This window comes from Aquarana catesbeiana, linkage group LG01, assembly GCF_042186555.1.
Source record: "Aquarana catesbeiana isolate 2022-GZ linkage group LG01, ASM4218655v1, whole genome shotgun sequence".
NCBI classification, from domain to species: domain Eukaryota; kingdom Metazoa; phylum Chordata; class Amphibia; order Anura; family Ranidae; genus Aquarana; species Aquarana catesbeiana.
The window spans coordinates 793,499,033-793,522,569 of NC_133324.1; the positions used below are offsets into that span (position 1 = coordinate 793,499,033).

General features: G+C 44.3%; 1 protein-coding gene across 2 annotated transcripts in view; it reads right to left on the reverse strand.

Moving 5' to 3' along the window:
* Positions 1-366: 366 nt before the first annotated feature.
* Positions 367-23,537, reverse strand: part of LOC141113726 (uncharacterized) — a 183,445-nt gene continuing 160,274 nt past the window's right edge. For both annotated transcript variants that reach the window (XM_073607010.1, XM_073607019.1), the window contains 3 exons: positions 20,235-20,329; positions 12,430-12,554; positions 367-3,235 (listed from right to left, as the gene is read on the reverse strand). In XM_073607010.1, the coding sequence (XP_073463111.1) occupies positions 2,976-3,235; positions 12,430-12,554; positions 20,235-20,329 (480 nt within the window). In that variant the 3' untranslated portion in view covers positions 367-2,975. The remainder of the gene's footprint in view (positions 3,236-12,429; positions 12,555-20,234; positions 20,330-23,537) is intronic.

Genomic DNA, 23,537 nt, shown 5'->3' on the forward strand with positions numbered 1-23,537 from the left:
TGTGATTAGTCTTATATCTGTGTGCCCTTTATAGCTAGAATAGCACATTTCTTGTCTGAGATATTTGTAAGTTTCCACTTCCTACTGTACAGCCCTCTGTTCACTGCAGTAAGGAATGGAGTTTGGTGAGAACAGAATTCCAATACTTCCCTTTCACCACCCACATTAAGGCCCAGAAACACCCATGGTAACCACCCATAGCCTGCCCTTGTTTCGTCAGATTAGGTGACCCGTCAGAATATGTAACGGAAGTGACGTTCTGTCGCCGCCATCTTGCTACACCCTGCACTCCTCCACAGTAAGAATACACTGAGAAGGGGGCAAGCGGACATCTTGTTACAGCCACTGGAGTTTAGCATTTCACACTTATTTTTAACAGTAAACAGGGCTTACAGGGTGAAATACAGTATCTAGAAATCCGACGGACTGTGTAGATTGCACAGGTTTGCTAATCTGACAGAACATCTCTGATTTCATAATTCAACATCTAAACAGTCTGACAGATTTCTAAATACTGTATTTCACCATACAGTGCCTTGCAAAAGTATTCACCCCCTTGGCATTTTTTTGTTTTGTTGCCTCACAACCTGGAATTAGCATGGATTGTTTGAGGATTTGCATCATTTAATTTACAGAACATGCCCACAACTTTGAATATTTTTTTGTTTTTATTGTGAAGCAAACAACAAATAGGACAAAATAACAGAAAAAGTCAATGTGCATAACTATTCACCCCCCTATAGTCAATAATTTGTAGAGCCACCTTTTGCGGCTATCACAGCTCCAGTCGCTTTGGATAAGTCTCTATGAGCTTGCCACATCTTACCACTGGGATTTTTGCCCATTCCTCCTTGCAAAACAACTCCAGCTCCTTCAAGTTGGATGGTTTGCACTTGTGAACAGCAATCTTAAGTCTCACCACAGATTTTCTTTTGGATTGAGGTCTGGGCTTTGACTAGGCCATTCCAACACATTTACTTGTTTCCCCTTAAACCAGTGGTCATCAACCCTGTCCTCAGGGCCCACTAACAGGCCAGGTTTGCAAGATAACTGAAATACATCACAGGTGATATTTGCTGCTCAGTGATTGCAGTATTCTAGTCTGCATCTCCCCAAGGTAATACATAAAACCTGGCCTGTTAGTGGGCCCTGAGGACAGGGTTGATGACCACTGCCTTAAACCACTCAAGTGTTGCTTTAGCAGTGTGTTTGGGGTCATTGACCTGCTGGAAGATGAACCTCAGTCCTAGCCTCAAATCACACACAGAGTGGTACAGGTTTTGCTTAAGAATATCCCTGTATTTAGCACCATCCATCTTTCCCTCAACTCTGACCAGTTTCCCAGTCCTGACTGCTGAAAAACATCCCCACAGCATGATGCTGCCACCACCATGTTTCACTGTGGGGATGGTGTTCTTTGGGTGATGTTATGTGTTGAGTTTGCACCAGACATAGCGTTTTCTTTGTTTTTGTTTTTGTTTTTTTTTACAAGAGAAGACATAGCGTTTTCTTTGATGGCCAAAAAGTTCAAGTTTAGTCTCATCAGACCAGAGCACCTTCCTCCATACATTTTGGGAGTCTCCCACATGCCTTTTCGCAAACTCAAAACGTGCCATTTAGTTTTTTGCTGAAAGTAATGGCTTTCTTCTGGCCACTCTGTCATAAAGCCCAACTCTGTGGAGCGTACGGCTTATTGTCATCCTATGTACAGATACTCCAGTCTCTGCTGTGGAACTCTGCAGCTCCTCCAGGGTTACCTTAGGGTCTCTGTGCTGCCTCTCTGATTAGAGCCCTCTTTGCCCAGTCCGTGAGTTTGGGTTGTGCCATATTCTTTTGGTTATGATAGATTTGATGGTGCTTCTAGGGATCATCAAAGATTTGGATATTTTTTTTATAACCTAACCCTGACTTGTACTTCTCAACAACATTGTCCCTTACTTGTTTGGAGAGTTCCTTGGTCTTCATGGCAGTGCTTGGTTAGTGGTGCCTCTTGCTTAGGTGTTGCAGCCTCTGGGGCCTTTCAAAAAGGTGTGTATATGTAATGACAGATCGTGTGACACTCAGATTGCACAAGGTGGACATCATTTCACTAATTATGTGACTTCTGAAGGTAATTGGTTGCACCAGAGCTTTTTATGGGCTTCATAACAAAGGGGGTGAATACATACGCACATGCCAATCATCAGTTTTTTATTTCTAAAAAATAATTGTATGTATACATTTTTCTAATTTTACTTCACCAACTTAGACTGTTGTGTTCTGATCCATCACATATAATTCAGATTAAAAAAAACTAAAGGCTGTAATGTAACAAAATAGGTAAAAAGCCAAGGGGGTGAATACTTTTGCAAGGCACTGTATATGCTCTGTTTACTGTTAAAAATAACTGTGAAATGCAAAACTCCAGTGGGTGGAACAAGATGTCTGCTTGTTCCCTTCTCGGTGTATCCTTACTGTGGAGGAGTGCGGGGTGTAGCAAGATGGCGGCGACGGGACATCACTTCCGTTACAAAATCTGACGGGTTGCCTAATCTGATTAAAAACCCTGAAACTACAGAGGCTCAAAGGATCATGGGAGATGTAGTATCAGGACTGGTAAAGGAAGGAAACAGGAAGTCAGAGAACTTTGAAATTTAGCCAGGAGAAGGAGTGACATCATTTACACAGAAACTTGCTTTATACAGCTAAAGGAGGTAAGTTACACACAATCTGATACGGGGGTTGTGACTAATTTACATGCACAATGCATCTGTTGTTGGGGAGGAAAAGCTGGAGTTCTCCTTTAAATAAAGGTACTCTGCTAATAAACATGGTATCCAGATAAAACAGATCACCTTACAATGCTGTTTTAGAGCCTTGCACCCTCAAAGTCTCTGCATGGTACTAATAGCTCTTGATATTGCTCAATAGATAAGCTCTTATAAATATTTCTTTTTTGCAGTAGTAGAAAAGAGATCTGTATTCATTTTCAGTTTCTAAATCTTTAGAGGTTGGTCTTTGTCATCAGGCTCATCCTCGCTGCTTGTAGAATCCTCGCCAAACAGACCTACGCCTCTGGTGAGGTTATTGTCTTTATCCTTTGATGCGACTTTCAGAGTGATAAGGGATGGAGTATCACTCATCCCAACAAGTATAGTCTTTCTATCAGCAGCTAAGGACAGACAGCAGATTTTACTGTCAGGGGTGAACACAGAGACTACCTTGCCATTGACCAGGTTCCACAAACTCACATCGCCTATAGAAAAAGACAAAATAGATCAAATAAAATTACAGCCATTTGACCGCTGCATTTTCTGATTACTAATATATCAAATTTTTTGTGAATTAAATTTTCTATATTTTAATGGAAACCTATATTGAGATAGAGGGCCCACCACTGCTGACCTCTGTAATCTCTAGTTATCTGTCTCTGGCTTTATAACATTGACCTAGAATGGAGCCTGCAAAAGTGATTCTAAAGGAGTTGTAAAAGCAAAAGGTTTTTTATCTTAATGCATTCTATGCATTAAGATAAAAAACATTCTGTGTGTAGCAGGCTACCCAGCACCCCCTAATACTTACCCTGAGCCCCTTCTCTATCCAGAGATGTCCACGATTCCCTTGGCCATCTGGGACTCTCCTGATTGGCTGGGGCACAGCCACGGCGCCATTGGCTCCCGCAGCTGTCAATCAAAGTCAGTTAGCCAATCAGGGGGGCAGGGCCGGGTCGGGGCTCCGTGTCGAAATGGAGACACGAAGCTCTGACTCGGCTTGGGTGCCTCATAGCAAGCTTCTGGTCTATGGGGGCACTCGTCAGGAGGGAGGGGCCAGAAGCAGGGAAGAGGGACCCGGGAAGAGGAGGATCCGGGCTGCTCTGTGCAAAACCAACTGCACAGAGGAGGTTAGTATAACATGTTTGTTATTTTAATTTTTTTTAAAGTGAGACTTTACAATCACTTTAAACCACACAATGTACATACTTCTGGGACAGTAATAAAGGACTGAACCCACTGGGTCAGCATGGCAGCCAGGAGCTAGTATTTTTTAGAAGTGGCAGCCTTCACAATTTTTCAATCAAGGTTTCTCTTAAGAGTACTAACAAGTATCCAAAGGACACACTTAAAATGTAACTTTAATCTAAAAATAAAAGTCCACGAACAGGCAGGATTTTTTAATTCAGAAGACACCTACTGTATGTCTCTGCATTAAAGTTCACTTACCTGCTTGTCCGCACTGTACCATAAGGTGTGCATGTGCAGCTCAGTGTACAAGTCTGGCATCTACCAAGAAGGATGAACTCCTGTGCAGTGCGTGGGAGTAACATCATCCTAGCCCATTCAATCAAAACAGTTGAAGATTAGAACCCAGAACAAACCAGGTCAGAAGATGTCAGCACAATATGGCAATTTACCCAATTGGTTTAAATTGGAAAATGTATGGATCCTAGCTGACAGTTGTGTAAATCTTATGTGGATATCTAGTTCCACATATCTATATATCTATCTATATTTAAACACAATGCTGTGAAAAAGTATTTGCCCCCTTTCTGATATTTTTATTTTTTTTTTGCATATTTGTCGCACTTAAAAGACTTTTTAAATGATGGTTTCATTTATTAAGGCAAAAAAGCTGTCCAAACCTGCCTGGCTTTATGTGAAAAAGTAATTGCCCCCTAAACCTAATAACTGGTTGGGCCACCCTTGGCGGCAACAACTGCAATCAAGCATTTGCGATAACCGGCAATAAGTTACATTGTTGTGGAGTAAATTTTGGCCCTAATTGTTTTAATGAGGCCACATTGCAGGGTTTTCCAGCATGAACGGCCTTTGTAAGGTCATGATACAGCATCGCAGTTGGATTTAAGTCCAGGCTTTGACTAGGCCACTCCACAACCTACATTTTGCTTTGTTTGAACCATTTGGAGGTGGACTTGCTGTTGTGTTTCGGATCATTGTCCTGCTGCATAACCCAAATGCACTTGAGCTTGATGTCACGAACTGATGGCCGGACATTCTCCTTTAGGATTTTCTGGTAGAGCTCAGAATTCATGGTTCCAACAATTATGGTAAGACGTCCAGGACCTAAAGCTGCAAAGCAGCCCCAGACCATCACGTTACCACCACCATGTCTGACTGTTGGTATGATGTTCCTGTTATGAAATGCTGTATTAGTTTTATGCCAGATATAACGGGACGCACACCTTCCAAAAAGTAAAATTGCTGTCTCATCAGTCCACAGAATGTTTGCCTAAAAGTCTTGGGGATAATCAAGATGTTTTTTGGTAAAGATGAGATGAGCCTTTGTGTCATTTCTGGTCAGCAGTGGCCTTGGCCTTGGAACTCTTCCATGGATGCTATTTTTGCCCGGGCTCTTTCTTATTGTTGAATCGTGAACACTGATCTGAGGCAAGTGAGGCCTGCAGTTCTTTAGATGTTGTTCTGGGTTCTTTTATGACCTCCTGGATGAGTCGTCGTTGTGCTCTTGGAGCCATTTTGGTTGGCCGGCCACTCTTGGGAAGGGTCACCACTGTTCCAAGTTTTCTCCATTTGTGGATAATGGCTCTCACCACGGTTCGCTGGCGTCCCAAAGCTTTAGATATGGCTTTGTAATCCTTTCCAGCCATGTTGATGGCTTTTTTTCTCATCTGTTCTTGAATTTCTTTAGATCACGGCATGATGTGTTGCTTTTTGAGATCTTTTAGCATGCTTCACTTTGTCAGACAGCTTCTGTTTAAGTGATTTTTTTATTCAACAGGTCTGGCAGGAATCAGGCCTGGGTGTGGCAAGTGAAATTTAACTCAGCTTTCTAAAAAAATGTGATTAATCACAGTTCATTCATGATTCAGCATGGGAGGGGGCAATCACTTTTTTAAATAGAGCCAGGCAGGTTTGAACAGCTTTTTTCCCTTAATAAATGAAATAATAATTTAAAAAATGCATCTTGGATTTACTCAGGTTTTCTTTGTGTACTATTAAAATTTGTTTGATGATCTGAATCATTTAAGTGTAAGAAATATGCAAAAAAAAAAAATCAGGAAGGGGCAAATACTTTTTCACAGCACTGTATATATCTATATATACACACAGTGGATATAAACAGTCTACACATCCCTGTTAAAATGTCAGATTTCTGTGATGTAAAACAATGAAACAAAGATAAATAATTTCAGAACTTTTTCCGCCTTTAAAGTGATCTATAAACTGTATAACTCAGGTGAACAACAAACTGAAATCTTTTAGGTGGTGGGAAGTAAAAATAAAAAACTAAAATAATATGGTTGCATAAGTGTGTATATCCTTCAACTAATACTTTGTTGAAGAACCTTTTGATTTTATTACAGCACTCAGTCTATCAGCATGGCACATCATGACTTGGCAATATTTGCCCAGGTTCTTTGCAAAAACACTCCAAATCTGTCAGATTGCAAGGGCATCTCCTGTGCACAGCCCTCTTCAGATCACCCCACAGATTTTCAATCAGATTCAGGTCTGGGCTCTGGCTGGGCCATTCCAAAATTGTAATCATCTTCTGGTAAAGCCATTCCTTTGTTGATTTGGATGTATGCTTTAGGTCGTTGTCATGCTGAAAGATGAAGTTCCTCTTCATGTTCAGCTTTCTAGCAGAAGCCTGAAGGTTTTGTGCCAATATTGACTGGTATTTGGAACTGTTCATAAGTCCCTTTACCTTGACTAAGGCCCCTGTTCCAGCTGAAGAAAAAATGCTCCAAAGCATGATGCTGCCACCACCATGCTTCACGGTGGGTATGGTGTTCTTTTGGTGATGTGCAGTTTGGAATTATGGCCAAAAAGTTATATATATATATATATATATATATATATATATATATATATATATACACACACACACACACACATACACACAGGGCTTTTTTTCTCAGAGAATAGGTGCAGGAACTCACCCTCCCCAGCTAACTCTCTGCCCCCAACCCCACCAGGAAGAGAAGTAAGGCGGCTCCAAATCTACGTATTGCTCAAGGCTCAAAAATGCACAGAGTACAGCACTTAGTAGTGCATAACACAGAGCTCAGGAGAGTGTACTCTGCAACGATGAGGTGTGTGTATCACACAGGGCACAGAAAAAAAAAAGCAGCACAAGGGACAGTACTTACATATCTCCCCTAATGTAACCATCTATTGCTCACCTCTGTGCCCAACATTCACATCTCACCTCTGCAACCCTTGTCCACAGCTCACCTATGCCCCCCATCCACAGCTCACCACTTCTTTCCCCCCGTCCACAGGGCACCACCTCTTTTTCCCCCGTCCTCAGCTTACCTCTTCTTCCCCCCCATCCGCAATTTACCAATTCCTCCCCCTGTCCTCAGCACACCTCTTCTTCCCCCATCTGCAGTTTACCACTTCTGGTGAAGGTGAACACATGGAGGAGAGTCAAAGGTGAACACATGGAGGAGAGTCGTGGCTTTGGGTCAGAGTGTACATCCCTAGATTGGAGTGTTTGTGTGCCTGGCTCCATCGAGCTCCGCCGAGTGGCTGTCAGTCATTACAGGAGGATTTCGGAGGTGCCGGAGATCTATCAGTCCTCGCAGAGGGCTTAATCTGCCTGCGTTTACGACCTCGCTCTTGAGGGGGTCCACCGGTTCGGGCAAGGGTTCCCACACACATAGAGTGGGAGCTTCTCCTCAGACCTGAGAATTTCTCTCCTTCTCCCCCTCTTCTTCTTTTGGTGAAGGTGGACAATATTGGAACTTACTACCTCAATTGATTTATTTTTTACTTAATTTTTTGCTTCTTTTGTCACAATCAATTTTTTCCTTCACTTATTTTGTGCATATGGACTTTTGTGAATGTTCACTATTTATAAAATTTCATTGCATTACATATCACTTATTGTGTGATTTTTTCATATTAAGCGCAACTTATGTTTTTATTACCACTTCTTTCCCCAGTCCACAGCACACCACTTCTTTCCCCCGTCTGCAGCACACCATTTACTTCCCTTCACAGCAGCACACCACTTCTTTCCCCTCTCTGCAGCACACCTCTTTTTCCCCCGTCCTGAACTTACCTCTTTTTCCCCATCCTCAGCTCAGCTCTTCTTCCCCCCATCCGCAGTTTATCAATTCCTCCCCCGATCCTCAGCACACCTCTTTTTCCCCCATCCGCAGTTTATCTCTTCTTCCCCCTGTCCGCAGTTCACCAGTTCTCTCCCCCCCCCCATCTTCAGCACACCACTTTTTCCCCCCGTCCGCAACACACCTCTGTACCACTGCCCAGAGCTCAGTTCTGCACCCCTGTCCACAGATCACCTTAGTACCCCCGACAACACACTTTTGTACCCCCTGTCAACTCTGCACCCCCCCACTTTCCCCCCATCCACAGCTTACACCCCAAGTCCACAACTACAGCTTGTCTCTACCCCCTTCCACGTTTCACTTCTGCACCCCAATCCACAGCTCTCTTCTCTTAAACTCTCCAACTTTCACCTCTTTACCACAGCCACCTCTAAACAACCTGCCAAATTTTGGCACTGTACCACCCCCCCCCCCCCCACTACTCAGCTCTCACTTTGCACAAACTCTTCCCCTTTTCAGCTCTCACCCCTTCTCACAACTTCACCCCTCTCTTCACAAATTCACCCCCACTGCGGTTCACAGCTGTCAAATCCCCCACCCATGCCTCTGTGCACAACCACTCGCCCCCTCCCTTCTCCTTCCATAGCTTTCGCTCACCTCTTCTTAATAGCTTGCTGTGCAGTGGTTAATGGTCTATTGAGTGTGCGCGATTTTTTCCAACACAGTGTAGTCCCGGATCCTGTCTTGCCCTGCCTCGCCTCTCCCCGCCTCACCTCGCCTGTCAGACTGTGTAGCACAGAGCCGAGGAGGAGTTTTAGACAGTTTTTACACTTCACTCGGCTCTGAACTACACAGGCGGGCGGGACAGAAGCCGGCTTTCGAAGCTCCAGAGAAACGTAAAACAAAATGCTGTGGTCACGGCATGGGGACTTGGGGCACCCACTGAAACATGTACTGCTCTACACATGTCCTGAGTGCCTGACACTGCCTTCTGTGTTCAGTGACAGGAAGGAGAGGACAGGGCTGCCAGAGGTGGTGGAACGTCGTTTCACCACGTCTCGGCAGAAAAAAAAGCCCTGTGTATGTATGTGTATGTGTATGTATATATATATATATATATATATATATATATATATATATATATATATATATATATATATATATATATATATATATATATATATATATAAGAATCCTCTTCGTTAGACATTTCTGGATCATTGTGCTTTTGTATTTTTTTTCGTCACAAAAGATTACTTTAGATTCAGTATTTTACATTATGTGCACATTCACGGGTTACAATCAAGAAATTAGTCCCGTAGCAGTTTGATCTTACTGCTTTATCAGCCAAAAGATTCTGTGCAGCCAGTCCTGCAATTTGTAACTGCTCTGCCACACTGCACAGGCAGGCCACACTACGTTTATAATTTAGTGATGATTCAACATTCTATGTTACTGCTTCACCTGCAGTCTGCACAATGGACAATGAATCTGCGGCATCACCTGTGCTCAATTAGCAGTGAGCTGACTCAGAGGCCCGGTTCACACTGGTGCGACAATCGCTCCGACTTCGAAAGCACAAGTTGCATGACATGTAAAAATCAACGTTTCACTATGAGAGCTGTCTTAACAGGTCCGACTTTTGTCGGTCCGACTTTTGAAAAGGTTCCTGCACTACTTTGGTCAGACTTGGGTCTGATTTTAGCGCATTGAATTTAATTGAAGTTGCATCAAAACCGGATCAGCATTTTAACTGATCCAACTTGTGACATACGACTTGTGCTCGGAGGCAATGTTAGCAATGCAAAATGTACTGAAAAAAGAAATTGTGTGGGGGTCCCTCCCCAATCTATACCAGGCCCTTCGGGTCTGTTATGGATTTTGAGGAGAACCCCACGCCAATATTTTTTTTTAAACTTCGTGGTATCCCCCCCAAAATCCATACCAGACCCTTATCCGAGCATGCCGCTTGGCAGGTCAGAAAAAAAGGAAGGGGGGGTGAGCGAGTGCCCCCCCTTCCCCTCCTGAACCACATGCCCTCAACATGGGGGGTGGGTGCTTTGGGGTTGATGAGGACAAGAGCCTTTTCCCCACAACCCTGGGATGTTGTTGTTGGGGGTCTACGAGCGGGGGGCTTATCAGAATCCAGATCCCAGCCCCCCTCCATGTGAATACATAGTACCCCTACCCATTTACCCAAAAAAAAAAAAAGCGTAGTGTAATAAAAACAGTCTTTGACATGTCCTTTATTAAAAAATGACTAATGTCCCCTGTGGTAGCTCCAACGTCAATCACAAGAACTTCCTCCTCCGCCGCCGACCCACTGAAAAAAAACAACTCCTCCTCCTCCCGCCATTCTATCAGCTCTGGTGTCTGACAGTTCTTATATAACTATAGGGCATGGCCATCAGTTGACATCAACCGGAGATCTTGCCCCCTTGCGACATCACCGCCCCGGCATGATGGGTCCGTGGCGTCACAAGGGGGTGGGGGGGTCTCCGGATGATATCACCAGATGGCCACACCCCCAAAGTTATATAAGAACTGCCAGACACTGGAGCTGACAGAATGGCAAAAGCTAGCGTTGGAGGAGGAGCATTTTTTTTTTCAGCGGGTCGCCGACGGTGGCAGCGGAGAAATTTATTATGATTGACAATGGGGCTACCACGGGGGGAATTAGTCATTTATAATAAAGGTACTATGTACCGAATGCTCATTCACATAGAGGAGGAGGGGGGAGAACTAGGGACCTCTTGTTAAAGGCGGCTTCCAGATTCTGATAAGCCCCCCCCACCCGCAGACCTCCACAGCCATGGGTTGTGGGGAAGAGGCCCTTGTCCCCATCAACAAGGAGACACAAGGTGCTTTAGGGAGGGAGGGGCAGAGCCCCCCCTGCCCCAAAGCACCTACCCCCCATGTTGAGGGCATGTGGCCTGGTGAAGTTCAGGAGGGGGGGGCGCTCGCTCGTCACCCCCCCCTTTCTTGACCTGCCAGGCTGCATGCTCAGATAAGGGTCTGGTATGGAATTTGAGGGAGCCCAAGGCCGTTTTTTTTTTATTATTATTTTGGCTTGGGGTTTCCCTTCAAAATCTATACCAGATCGAAGGGTCTGGTATGGACTGGGGGGGTCCCCCACGCCATTTTTCTTTTATAAATTTGGCATGAATTTTCATCCATACCAGAACCAAAGGAATTGTTTAGATTGGTCAAAGGACAAGTCGCACTCATCTCAAAGTCGGATCAAAATCGGATCCTGTTCATTAACCACTTGAGGTCCGGGCCATAGCCGAATGACGGCTAAAGCGCGGACCTCAATCTCCGGGAGGACGTCATATGACGTCCTCCCCTATGCACGCGCACCGCGCGCACCCTGCAGGGCGCGCGGTGTGCGCGCTGTGATCACCGAGTCACGGAGACTCGGGTGATCACAGATCCGAGTAAGGGGCCGGTCCCGGCCCCTTACCATGTGATCAGCTGTCAGCCAATGACAGCTGGTCACATGATGTAAACAAAAGCTCGGTGATCGGTTTCGTTTTCTCCTCACGCTGACAGCGTGAGGAGGAAAAAAAAGCCGATCACCGGCTCATGTCAAAGGGACATCGGTCCCAAAGAGGAAGGAGGCACAGATGCCTCATCTGTGCCTCCAAGTGCCATCTGCCAGTGCCCACAGTGCCCACAAGTGCCACCTATTAAAGCTCACAAGTGCCACCTATTAAAGCCCACAAGTGCCACCTATCAATACCCACAAGTGCCACCTATCAATGCCCACAAGTGCCACTTATTAGTGCCACCTAGCAGTGCTGCCATCAGTCAGTGCCCAATCAGTGCCCAACACTGCCACCGATCAGTGCCCATAACCGCCACCCATCAGTGCCCATCACTGCCACCTATCGGTGCCCATCAGTGCCGCCTCATCGGCGTACATAAACGAAGGAGAAAAATTAACTGTTTGCAAAAATTGATAACAAAATATTAAAAAAATATAATTTTTAAAAAAAAATTCTGTCTTTTTAAATTTTTTTTAACAAAAAATAAAAACCGTAGAGGTGATCAAATACCATCAAAAGAAAGCTCTATTTGTGGGAAAAAAATGATAAAAATTTCATTTGGGTACCGTGTTGTATGACCGCGCAATTGTCATTCAAAGTGCGACAGCACTAAAAGCTGAAAATTGGTCTGGACAGGAGGGGGGTTTAAGTGCCCAGTAAGCAAGTGGTTAAAGTCGCATGGAAGTCGGGCCAAAGTCGCAGGGCAAAGTCGGATCAAAAGTTAAGCGACTTTCGTGTTGCACCAGTGTGAACCAAGCCAGAAAGCAGGAAAACAGGACAGGAAATAGAAAAGTTGCTGTCAAAAGCCACAGTATGCAGTGTTTCTAGCACTATTCTGGAAATACCTACCAGATAGTAAAACTGCCTTGGACCCTCCTTCTATGATTTGAATTCTGCTGTCAACTGTGAGGTTAAGGTTTTCATATCCAGGGATGATCTTATGTTTATGCGTGAAAGGATCCCAGACCTTTATCCTAAAAATTGGAAAAAAAACAAACACATCAGTGCAGTCTGACATAATTCAAGAATGTGTGATAAATTGACAAATATATGTGTAAAATTTCATATTTTTTTTTCTTTTTACTATGTTTTTATTGAAAGTTTTCAGATTTAACAATAAAAAGGCAAATTAATACAAGGTACAGTGGGTATAGAAAAGAATCACCTCCTTAAAAAAAGATAACATTTTGTTGCTTTGCAGCCTAAAATGAAGCCAGACACAGTTTTTGTTTTATCCGGCTGTATTTATATCCAAGTGAAAGATATAACACCAGCATGTCAGGAAAAAATTCTAAAATAGAATCACTGAGTTGGAAAAAGGATCACCCCCCCAAAAAAAAATGACTCAATCAGGTGTAACTAATCACCTTCAACTGTGATCAGCTGTGGTCATTTTGATTAGCTCAGCATGAAAAGAGCTTTCCTGGAGCATTTCAGTCCCTGGTAGTGCAACTGAAGCCAACAATCAACTGTGTGGCAACGCACTGTCACTGGGATCCCGGGATCTCCGGGATAAAGATGTGGACAGACACAAGTCAGGAGATGGATACAAAAAAATGTAAAGGCTTTATCAATGCCTAGAAGCACAGTGAAGTTTATTATTAAGAAGTGGAAGGTATTTGGTACAACACAGACCCTCCCTGGATCAGGACGTCGCTCCAAACTGGATGAAAGAGCCAGGAGGAAACTGGTCAGAGAGGCTACCGAGAGGCCTACAGCAACTCTGAAGCAGTTTCAGGAATTTATGGCAAAGAATGGTCACTGTGAGCATGTGACAACAATAATACAAATTCTCCACAAATGTGGCTTGTATGGGATGGTTTCAAGAAAAAAATCCACTCCTCAGTAAAGGCCACAAGCAGTCACGACTGAGCTTTGCCAAAACGCACCTTGAAGATTCTGAGACCACATGGAAAAAGGTGTTATGGTCAGGTGAGAGTAAAAATTAGTTGTTTGACCTCAACACCAAACGCTATGTATGGTGGAAATCCAATACAGCTCACCATCCAAATAACACCATTCCTACAGTAAAGCATGGAGGTGGTAATATACTGGTATGGGGGGTGTTTCTCTGCAGCAGGGACTGGAGCACTTGTCAGGATAGAAGGAAAAATGGATGGGGCAAAATACTGTCAAATTCTTGAGGAAAATCTGCTGCCCTCTGCCAGAAAGTTGTCAATGGGAAGAAGGTTTACCTTCCAACATGACAATGACCAAAAGCACACAGCAAAAATGACCACACAGTGGTTGAATGAGAAAAAGTTGAATGTCCTTGCATGGCCTAGTTAGAGCCCAGACCTAAATTCCACTGAAAATCTGTGGAATGAATTGAAGACTGCAGTCCACAAACAGTCACCTTTAAATTTAACTGAGCTTGAGCAGTTCTGCAAAGAGGAGTGGGCAAATATTGCAAAGTCTAGACATGCAAAGTTAGTAGAGACATATTCCAACAGACTAAAGGCTGTAATTAAATCAAAAAGTGATTCAACAAAATACTGACACAAGGGGGTGATCCTTTTTTCTTTTTTCCATCCACTTTGATGTTATAAGTTGCACTGAGTAAATACAGCTAGATAAAACAAAAACCGCGTCTGTCTTAATTTCAGGCTGCAACGCGACAAAATGTGATTAATTTAAAAAAGGGGGGAGGAATTCTTTAATATACCCACTGTATATACAAAATGCATATATTAGAGTTAAAGTGAGACTAAACTCTGGTTTAAAAAACATACAGCATATTCTGTTCAAGTATGTACTCTTAACACAACACCTGTTAGAGGGTGACTATGTTAATTCTCCATGGTCCCACTGTATGTAGGAATGTAGCCACCCTCACTTTCTGACTCACGATAAACTATGGACTATGTCAATGTTTCTCAACCCTTTTTCTGTCACGACACCCTTTAGAACTATGTACAATCCCAGGGCATACCAGTCTGAGGGCTTGCATGCTTTTTTGTGCATTCCCGCACATCACATTTTTTCATGGGCTGCCCTATGCATGTGAAATACGCAAAAAGGTACCACCCCCCTCCTAGCACAAATCACCCCCCTCTAAATCCCCCCTCCTGGCACAACCCTCAATTCCCCCCTCTTAGCACAACCCCCCAAATACCCACTTCTGACACAATCCCCCCTCCCAAATTCCCCCTCTTGTCTGTATACCGGAGTTAACACAGGATCGCTTTCAGATCTGACTTCACAGGGTTAGATTACTGCCCCCACCCACAATTTCTGGTGCCCGGATAGGAGCAGTGTTGGGAGGAGATAGGGAGTGGTAATTAACCCTTGTACATTCAGATCTGAAGTAAACCTGTATTAGCTTGTGTGAGGCGGGAGAGAGCACAGCCCGCACCTCCTGCCAGCTCTGTCCTCCCCCCTGCTGCTATCTGTACTAAAGTCGGCAACCCAAAAAAACAATGCAAGCCGCAAAGACCACTTTTATCTTGTAGCGGACTGCCGGCCGAACACAAGGATACCGGGGTTATGGCAGCTAGCTGCTGCCATAACAACGATATCCATCCTCAAAGTGGGGACGTATATCGGCATTCGGCGGTCCGGAAGTGGTTAAAGGAGAATTATACAAAAAAATGAATAGTTGAACCCACAAGTGCCTTTTTTTTACTACTACTCTTTTATATTGGTTTTTGAAATTTACAAATGCAGCAATTTATAATTTGGATGAAAGATTTAGCACTGGGAAACACTTTTTTTTAAACATAAACAGTACACTTTATGTACAACTATATACAGTATCTCACAAAAGTGAGTACACCCCTCACATTTTTGTAAATATTTTATTATATCTTTTCATGTGACAACATGAAAAAATTACACTTTGCTAAAATGTAGTGAGTGTACAGCTTGTATAACAGTGTAAATTTGCTGTCCCCTCAAAATAACTCAACATACATCCATTAATGTTTAAACCGCTGGCAACAAAAGTGAGTACACCCCCAAGTGAAAATATCCAAACTGGGTCCAATTAGCCATTTTCCCTCCCCGGTGTCATGTGACTCGTTAGTGTTACAAAGTCTCGGGTGTGAATGGGGAGCAGGTGTGTTAAATTTGGTGTTATCGCTCTCACTCTCTCATACTGGTCATTGGAAGTTCAACATGGCACCTCATGGCAAAGAACTCTCTGAGGATCTGAAAAAAATAGGATTTTTATAACAGCTTACCTGTAAAATCCTTTTCTTTATCGTACATCATGGGACACAGAGCCATAGTAGTTACTATGTGGATTATAGACCACCTTCAGGTGATGGACACTGGCACACCCTAAGACCCCTTTCACACTGGGGCGGTTTGCAGGCGGTATTGCGCTAAAAATACCGCCTGCAAACCGCACATAAACAGCCTCCGCTGTTTGTTCAGTGTGAAAGCCCGAGGGCTTTCACACTGAAGCGGTGCGCAGGCAGGGCGGTGAAAAAAGTCCTGCAAACCGCTTTTTTGGAGCGGTGAAGGAGCGGTGTATTCACCGCTCCTGCCCATTGAAATCAATGGGACAGCGCGGCTATACCGCGGCAATACCGCGGCTATAGCCGCGCTGTACGAGGGATTTTAACCCTTTTTCGGCCGCCAGCGGGGGTTAAAACCGCCCCGCTAGCGGCCGAATACCGCTGCAAGAACGACGGTACAGCAGCGCTAAAAATAGCGCTGTTGTACCGCCGACGCCCCCACGGCCCCAGTGTGAAAGGGGCCTAAGACAGGAAGTCCACTCCCTATATAACCCCTCCCACTACTGGGAGTACCTCAGTTTTTGTAGGAAAGCAATACACGTGTATACCAGAAAGGGAGGGACCTCTGTGTCCCGTGATGTACTTCAAATGAAAGGATTTTACAGGTAAGCTGTTATAAAAATCCTATTTTTTTATGGTACATCACGGGACACAGAGCCATAATAGTTATTATGTGGGCCAACTGAAGGGAGGGAGACACAACAAAAATAGGGCATCATGAGACCAGAGGTCTTATACTGCTGCCTGCAGCACACTGTGCCCAAAGGCGATATTCTCATGACCTTTTACATCTACTTGATAGAATCTGGTAACTGTATGGACTGAAGACCAAGTTGCGACCTTACAGATTTGAGCCATGGAGGCTTGGTGATGCACTGCCCAGGAAGTCCTAACAGCCCTGGTGGAGCGCGCTTTAATATGAAAAGGTGGAACTTTCCTCTTTAAACCATTAGGCCCCTTTCACAAATAGCGCTGTTTTACCGCCGACGCCCCCTACCGCCCCAATGTGAAAGGGGCCTAAGCTTGAACAATCACTTGTCGAATCCATTTAGAGATAGTAGATTTCGATGCTGCCTGTCCTCTTTTAGGACCTTCAGGCAACACAAACAAAACATCCATTTTGAGCAGTCACCTTCAAATAGATTTTGACTGCTCTCACCACATCAAGAGAATGTAGTGACTTTATTTCCGCAGAATGGGGTTCTGGGAAAAATGAAGGCAGAACCATATCCTGGTTTAAATGAAAACCTGACACTACCTTTGGTAGAAAATTAGGATGAGGATGCAATACAACCTTATCCTTGTGAATAATTAAATATGGCTCTTTACAAGAAAGAGCAGCCAACTCTGATACCCTTCTTGCAGAAGATATGGCTACCAGAAAAACTAGTTTCCTTGTCAAAAAGGGAATATGTCGTATCGGCTCAAAAGGCTGTTTCTGTAATGCCGACAGGACTAAATTCAAGTCCCAAGGGTTCAGGGGTGACCTAACCGGAGGATTAAGCCGCGTTACCCCCTGAGTAAAGCTACGAACCAAAGAGTGTGAAGCAAGTGGTCCCTGAAATAATACCGATAAGACCGAAACCTGGCCCTTGATAATACTCAAGACCAGTTTTATTTCTATTCCCATCTGTAGACTTTCAAGAATTCTACTTATGGCATACTTCCTGGGGTGTCAACCGCTGGATTCACACCAGGAGACATATGCCTTCCAGACTCTATAATATATCACTCTGGAGGCTGGGTTCCTTGCATTAACCAGAGTAGACATCACTGAACCTGACAACCCACACTTCTTCAGAATCAGAATAACACTTCTGCCGCTGCTATTAATGCTCAGCCTGATGCTTTTAGAAAAAGTGTCAGGGAATGCCTGTGTCACCAACCTCTTATATTCCCCTTTTTGCTATTGTGTCCCTCCGACATCTGCAGCCAGCAAAAAATGGAGTGTTGGAGGACGCCAATGGTGTGCTAAGCCCCGCCCCTTCCATCACATCGCGGCCCCCCCTCTCTTTTCAAAAACAGGGTTTTCCGATGGGATCAGCCTGTGTATGTGTGTGAGTGTGGGGGGGGGGTGAGGAGGAGACCTGTAACAAGCCGCCGTGCAGGGGCGGTGAAAAAAATGGAGCCTTGCAGGAAGAGGGCGAGAGCTTTGTCCAGGTGGGGGTGTTTCGTGGAAGAAAATCCCCATCTTACCGGAGGTCTGAGCTGTTTGCTGGAGGGAAACCTGCTGCTTCTGTGACAAGCGTGATGTTTGAGGAAAGCATGACAAGGTACGTGCTCTATACAGCCCCCAGTGGTGACTCTTAGGCATGTTAACATTTACTTTCTTAAAGGAGACATATCATCAGAAAATTTAAATATTCCTTAGAAACCTCCACTTACCTTTCCCGCCGCAGGGTTTTCTGTGGTAAAAACCAACAGACCCAATCTTCACCTCTCACAGTGGGCTCCGTTACAAAACCTTCAGGAACCGGGGACCCTCGGGGAACCCACACTCCTGTACCTGTAAAACACCCCGCCAGAAAAAACTTTATGGCTGAAATAACCAAAGCGCTGGATCCCGGGGTCCAGCTCTCTAAAAAGAGAAGCGTTACAGGCAAAAACCTTGTTTCTTCCTCCACGAGGTCCGGGTACCATTCAATTCGGCCTGAAAAGACACTTTGAATGGATCCAGCTGCATAGCTGGCCCCAGCAAGGATTGCTCCAGTGGAGCTCAGCACAGCACATCCCCGTGACCAACACCTTAGACACTGCTGAAAAAACTGAGGTACTACCGGTAGTGGGAGGGGTTATATAGGGAGTGGACTTCCTGTGCCAGTGTCCATCACTTAAAGGTGCCTATAACCCATATAGTAACTACTATGGCTCTGTGTCCCGTGATGAACGATAAGAAATAATTGCTGCTCTACATAAAGGTGGCCTAGGCCAGTGATGGCGAACCTTGGTACCCCAGATGTTTTGGAACTACATTTCCCATGATGCTCATGCACTCTGCAGTGTAGTTGAGCATCATGGCAAATGTAGTTCCAAAACATCTGGGTTGCCAAGGTTCTCCATCACTGGCCTAGGCTATAAAAAGATTGCAAATACCCTGAAACTGAGATGCAGCACGATGGCCAAGACCATACAATGGTTTAACTTAGGACAGATTCCATTTAGAACAGGCCTCGCCATGGTCGACCAAAAAAGTTGAGTGCACGTGCTCAGCGTCATATTCAGAGTTTGTCTTTGGGAAATAGAATTATGAGTGCTGCCAGCATTGCTGTAGAATTTGAAGTGGTGGGGGGGTCAGACTGTCAGTGCTCAGTCCATACTGAACACACTGCATCAAATTGGTCTGCATGGCTGTCGTCTCAGAAGGAAGCCTCTTCTAAAGATGATGCACTAGAAAGCCCACAAACAGTCTGCTGAAGACAAGCAGACTAAGGACATGGATTACTCGAACCATGTCCTGTGGTCTGATGAGACCAAGATAAACTTATTTGGTTCAGATGGTGTCAACGTGTGTGGCGGCTACCAGGTGAGGAGTACAAAGGCAAGTGTGTCTTGCCTACTGTCAAGCATGGTGGTGGGAGTGTCATGGTCTGGGGCTGAGTGCTGCCAGCACTGGGGAGCTACAGTTCATTGAGTGAACAATGATTGCCAACATGTACTGTGACATACTGAAGCAGAGCATGATCCCCTCCCTTCAGAGACTGGGCCGCAGGGCAGTATTCCAACATAACGACCCTCAAAACTCCTCCAAGACGACCACTGCCTTGCTAAAGAAGCTGAGGGTAAAGGTGATGGACTGGCCAAGCATGTCTCCATGTCTCCAGACCTAATCCCTATTGAGCATCTGTGGGGCATCCTCAAATGGAAGGTGGAGGAGCGCAAGGTCTTTAACATCCACCAGCTCCGTGATGTCATCATGGAGGAGTGGAAGAGGACTCCAGTGGCAACCTGTGAAAGCTCTGGTGAACTCCATGCCCAAGAGTGTTAAGGCAGTGCTGGAAAATAATGGTGGCCACATAAAATATTGACACTTTGGGTCCAATTTGGACAGTTTCATTTGAGGGTGTACTCACTTTTGTTGCCAGCTGTTTAGACATTAATGGCTGTGTGTTGAGTTATTTTGAGGGTACAGCAAATTTACACTGTTATACAAGCTGTACACTCACTACTTTACATTGTAGCAAAGTGTAATTTGTTCAGTGTTGTCACATAAAAAGATATAATAAAATATTTACAAAAATGTGAGGGGTGTACTCACTTTTGTGAGATACTGTAGATCAGAACAAAATGAGGGATAAGTGATGAGGAAACAGAGACAGAGGAACATTGTTCCAAATTAGGGACAGTCCCTCGAAATCAGGGACAGTTGGGAGCTATGCATTTAGGTTTACAGTAGAGGTATAGGGAAGTCCTTACTTGTTTCCTGAGGTAACCCCAAAAACAATTCTGTCAGCTGTGTCAGTAATGGCCATGCAACAGATATTTGGCTCATTTTTCAGTCGTTTTTTGACCTAAAAAAATTAAAGAAAAATGTCATAAAGAAGAATTTATGCAAACACGCTTCCTCAGAAAATGTGTAAATTAAAGCAGTATTAAACCCAAACCAAAAAATGTAATATATTGCAGCTTTAGATGTGGTAGTTTTTCTTTTTTTAAGCTTTTTTCCCCTCTGTTTTCACCTGGTGCTCTGGCCAGCATTACACTTCCTGTATTAGAGTGCCCCCACGCTGGATGAATGAGCAACAGAGACACCTTTGGATAGCAGCATTATCAGTCTGGGGAGGGGAGGGAGTGTCATGCTAGGTTGGCGTTATTGTTCATTGGAACATGCGCACAATCGTAAGAGAAACGCGCTGCTCTTTAGCAGATGTGTGAGGGTGCCATTTAATTAGAAAATAGAAGAAAGAAAGCCTAAGAGCAGCACAGTGGCTAAGTGGTTAGTGCTACCGACTAGCAGCACTAGGGCCTCTGGTTTGAATCCCCACCACAGCATGACCTGCATGGAGTTTGTATGTTGTCCCTGTGCCTGTGTGGTTTCCTACCACACTGCAAAGACATGCTGGTATGTTAACCAGATCCTTTGCAATCAATGATTCATTATCTGAATGGTCTAAAGTTTTCCTGACAGAGGCTGCTTTTACTGACCTTCTAAAAATGCTAGTTTGCTGGCTGTCCTGCTCAGCCTCGTTCTTTAGTACAAACTGCATTTTCAGAGAGCTGCAATCTCATCCCCTACATATAGGCAAGGTAGCTTTTAAAACAAGCAAATGATTACATTTTTAAAATTAGGCCACATCTTAATGAAACCAAGTCACCTGTCACAAGAGAATTATTTAGGCTACCATTGTTTGTCTCTCTATTTAAAAATGTTGTTTGCTCTTCAGTTGGCCATTGGCTTGTCTATCGAGATGGTAGGAGGCATGCACAATCCAGATGTTGGCAGCCCAAAAGCAAATTGAGGGAGTGCCCAAGGCAGGCTGACAACACTGCTACTATTTGCAAGCCAGTGGCTTAGTGTTGTCAGTCTGAATCAGGAAGTGCTGTTCCTAGTAGGATCTCCACATAAGAAACTTTGCAGCAGATTCAGAAAAAAACTATTTCCTTAAGAAAACTATATACTGTGGGGGTTATTTACGAAAGGCAAATCCACTTTCCGCTACAAGTGCAAACTACAAGTGCAAAGTGCACTTGAAATTGCAGTCGCTGTAGATCTGAGGGGTAGATCTGAAATGAGGGGAAGCTCTGCTGATTTTATCATCCAATCATGTGGAAGCTAAAATGCTGTTTTTTATTTTCCTTGCATGTCCCCCTCGGTTCTACAGCGACTGCACTTCCAAGTGCACTTTCAGTGCAATTTCAAGTGCACTTTTCACTTGTAGTTTGCACTTGTAGTGCAAAGTGGATTTTCCTTTCGTAAATAACCCCCAGTGAGACATGATGGTAAACATACTGAAAAATAGACAAACAATAGCACTTAGTCAGAGGACGATGGGCATCCCTAGGGTAAAGGAACATTCCATCAGGAGAAAAATGAACCACGGGCCGACTGATCACTGCACTGTTGTTGCTGCTTCACTGTCCAATCACAAGCTGGGGGCATGGAGGTGACCGGGCTGAATTGCTTAGTATTGCTGAATTGTTTGCAGTAGAGGAAATTTAGACCACTAACCTTGCTCTGCTGTCTGGTAGGGCTGCAGAAATCTTAGGACTGGATGGACAGAAATACAATTTTTTTATGTGTATAAAATTCAACTGTATATAAAAGCTGAGGTTTAGGTTTGGCAATTTTTTCACATTCTTACACTGGTCCAGCTTGGACTAATGTAAGTACAGTGGGGACGGAAAGTATTCAGACCCCCTTACATTTTTTACTCTTTTTTATATTGCAGCCATTTGCTAAAATCATTTAAGTTCATTTATTTCCTCATTAATGTACACACAGCACCCCATATTGACAGAAAAACACAGAATTGTTGACAATTTTGCAGATTTATTAAAAAAGAAAAACTGAAATATCACATGATCCTAAGTATTCAGACCCTTTGCTGTGACACTCATATATTTACTCAGGTGCTGTCCATTTCTTCTGATCATCCTTGAGATGGTTCTACACCTTCATTTGAGTTCAGCTGTGTTTGATTATACTGATTGGACTTGATTAGGAAAGCCACACACCTGTCTATATAAGACCTTACAGATCACAGTGCATGTCAGAGCAAATGAGAATCATGAGGTCAAAGGAACTGCCTGAAGAGCTCAGAGACAGAATTGTGGCAAGGCACAGATCAGGCCAAGGTTACAAAAAAAATTTCTGCTGCACTTAAGGTTCCTAAGAGCACAGTGGCCTCCATAATCCTTAAATGGAAGACGTATGGGACGGCCAGAACCCTTCCTAGAGCTGGCCGTCCGGCCAAACTGAGCTATCGGGGGAGAAGAGCCTTGGTGAGAGAGGTAAAGAAGAACCCAAAGATCACTGTGGCTGAGCTCCAGAGATGCAGTCGGGAGATGGGAGAAAGTTATAGAAAATCAACCATCATTGCAGCCCTCCACCAGTCGGGGCTTTATGGTAGAGTGGCCTGACGGAAGCCTCTCCTCAGTGCAAGACACATGAAAGCCCGCATGGAGTTTGCTAAAAAACACCTGAAGGACTCCAAGATGGTGAGAAATATGATTCTTTGGTCTGATGAGACCAAGATAGAACTTTTTGGCCTTAATTCTAAGCGGTATGTGTGGAGAAAAACAATCACTGCTCATCACCAGTCCAATACAGTCCCAACAGTGAAGCATGGTGGTGGCAGCATCATGCTGTGGGGGTGTTTTTCAGCTGCAGGGACAAGGCGACTGGTTGCAATTGAGGGAAAGATGAATGCGGCCAAGTACAGGGATATCCTGGACGAAAACCTTCTCCAGAGTGCTCAGGACCTCAGACTGGGCCGAAGGTTTACCTTCCAACAAGACAATGACCCTAAGCACACAGCTAAAATAATGAAGGAGTGGCTTCACAACAACTCCGTGACTGTTCTTGAATGGCCCAGCCAGAGCCCCGACTTAAACCCAATTGAGTATCTCTGGAGAGACCTAAAAATGGCTTTCCACCAACGTTTACCATCCAGCCTGACAGAACTGGAGAGGATCTGCAAGGAGGAATGGCAGAGGATCCCCAAATCCAGGTGTGAAAAACTTGTTGCATCTTTCCCAAAAAGACTCATGACTGTATTA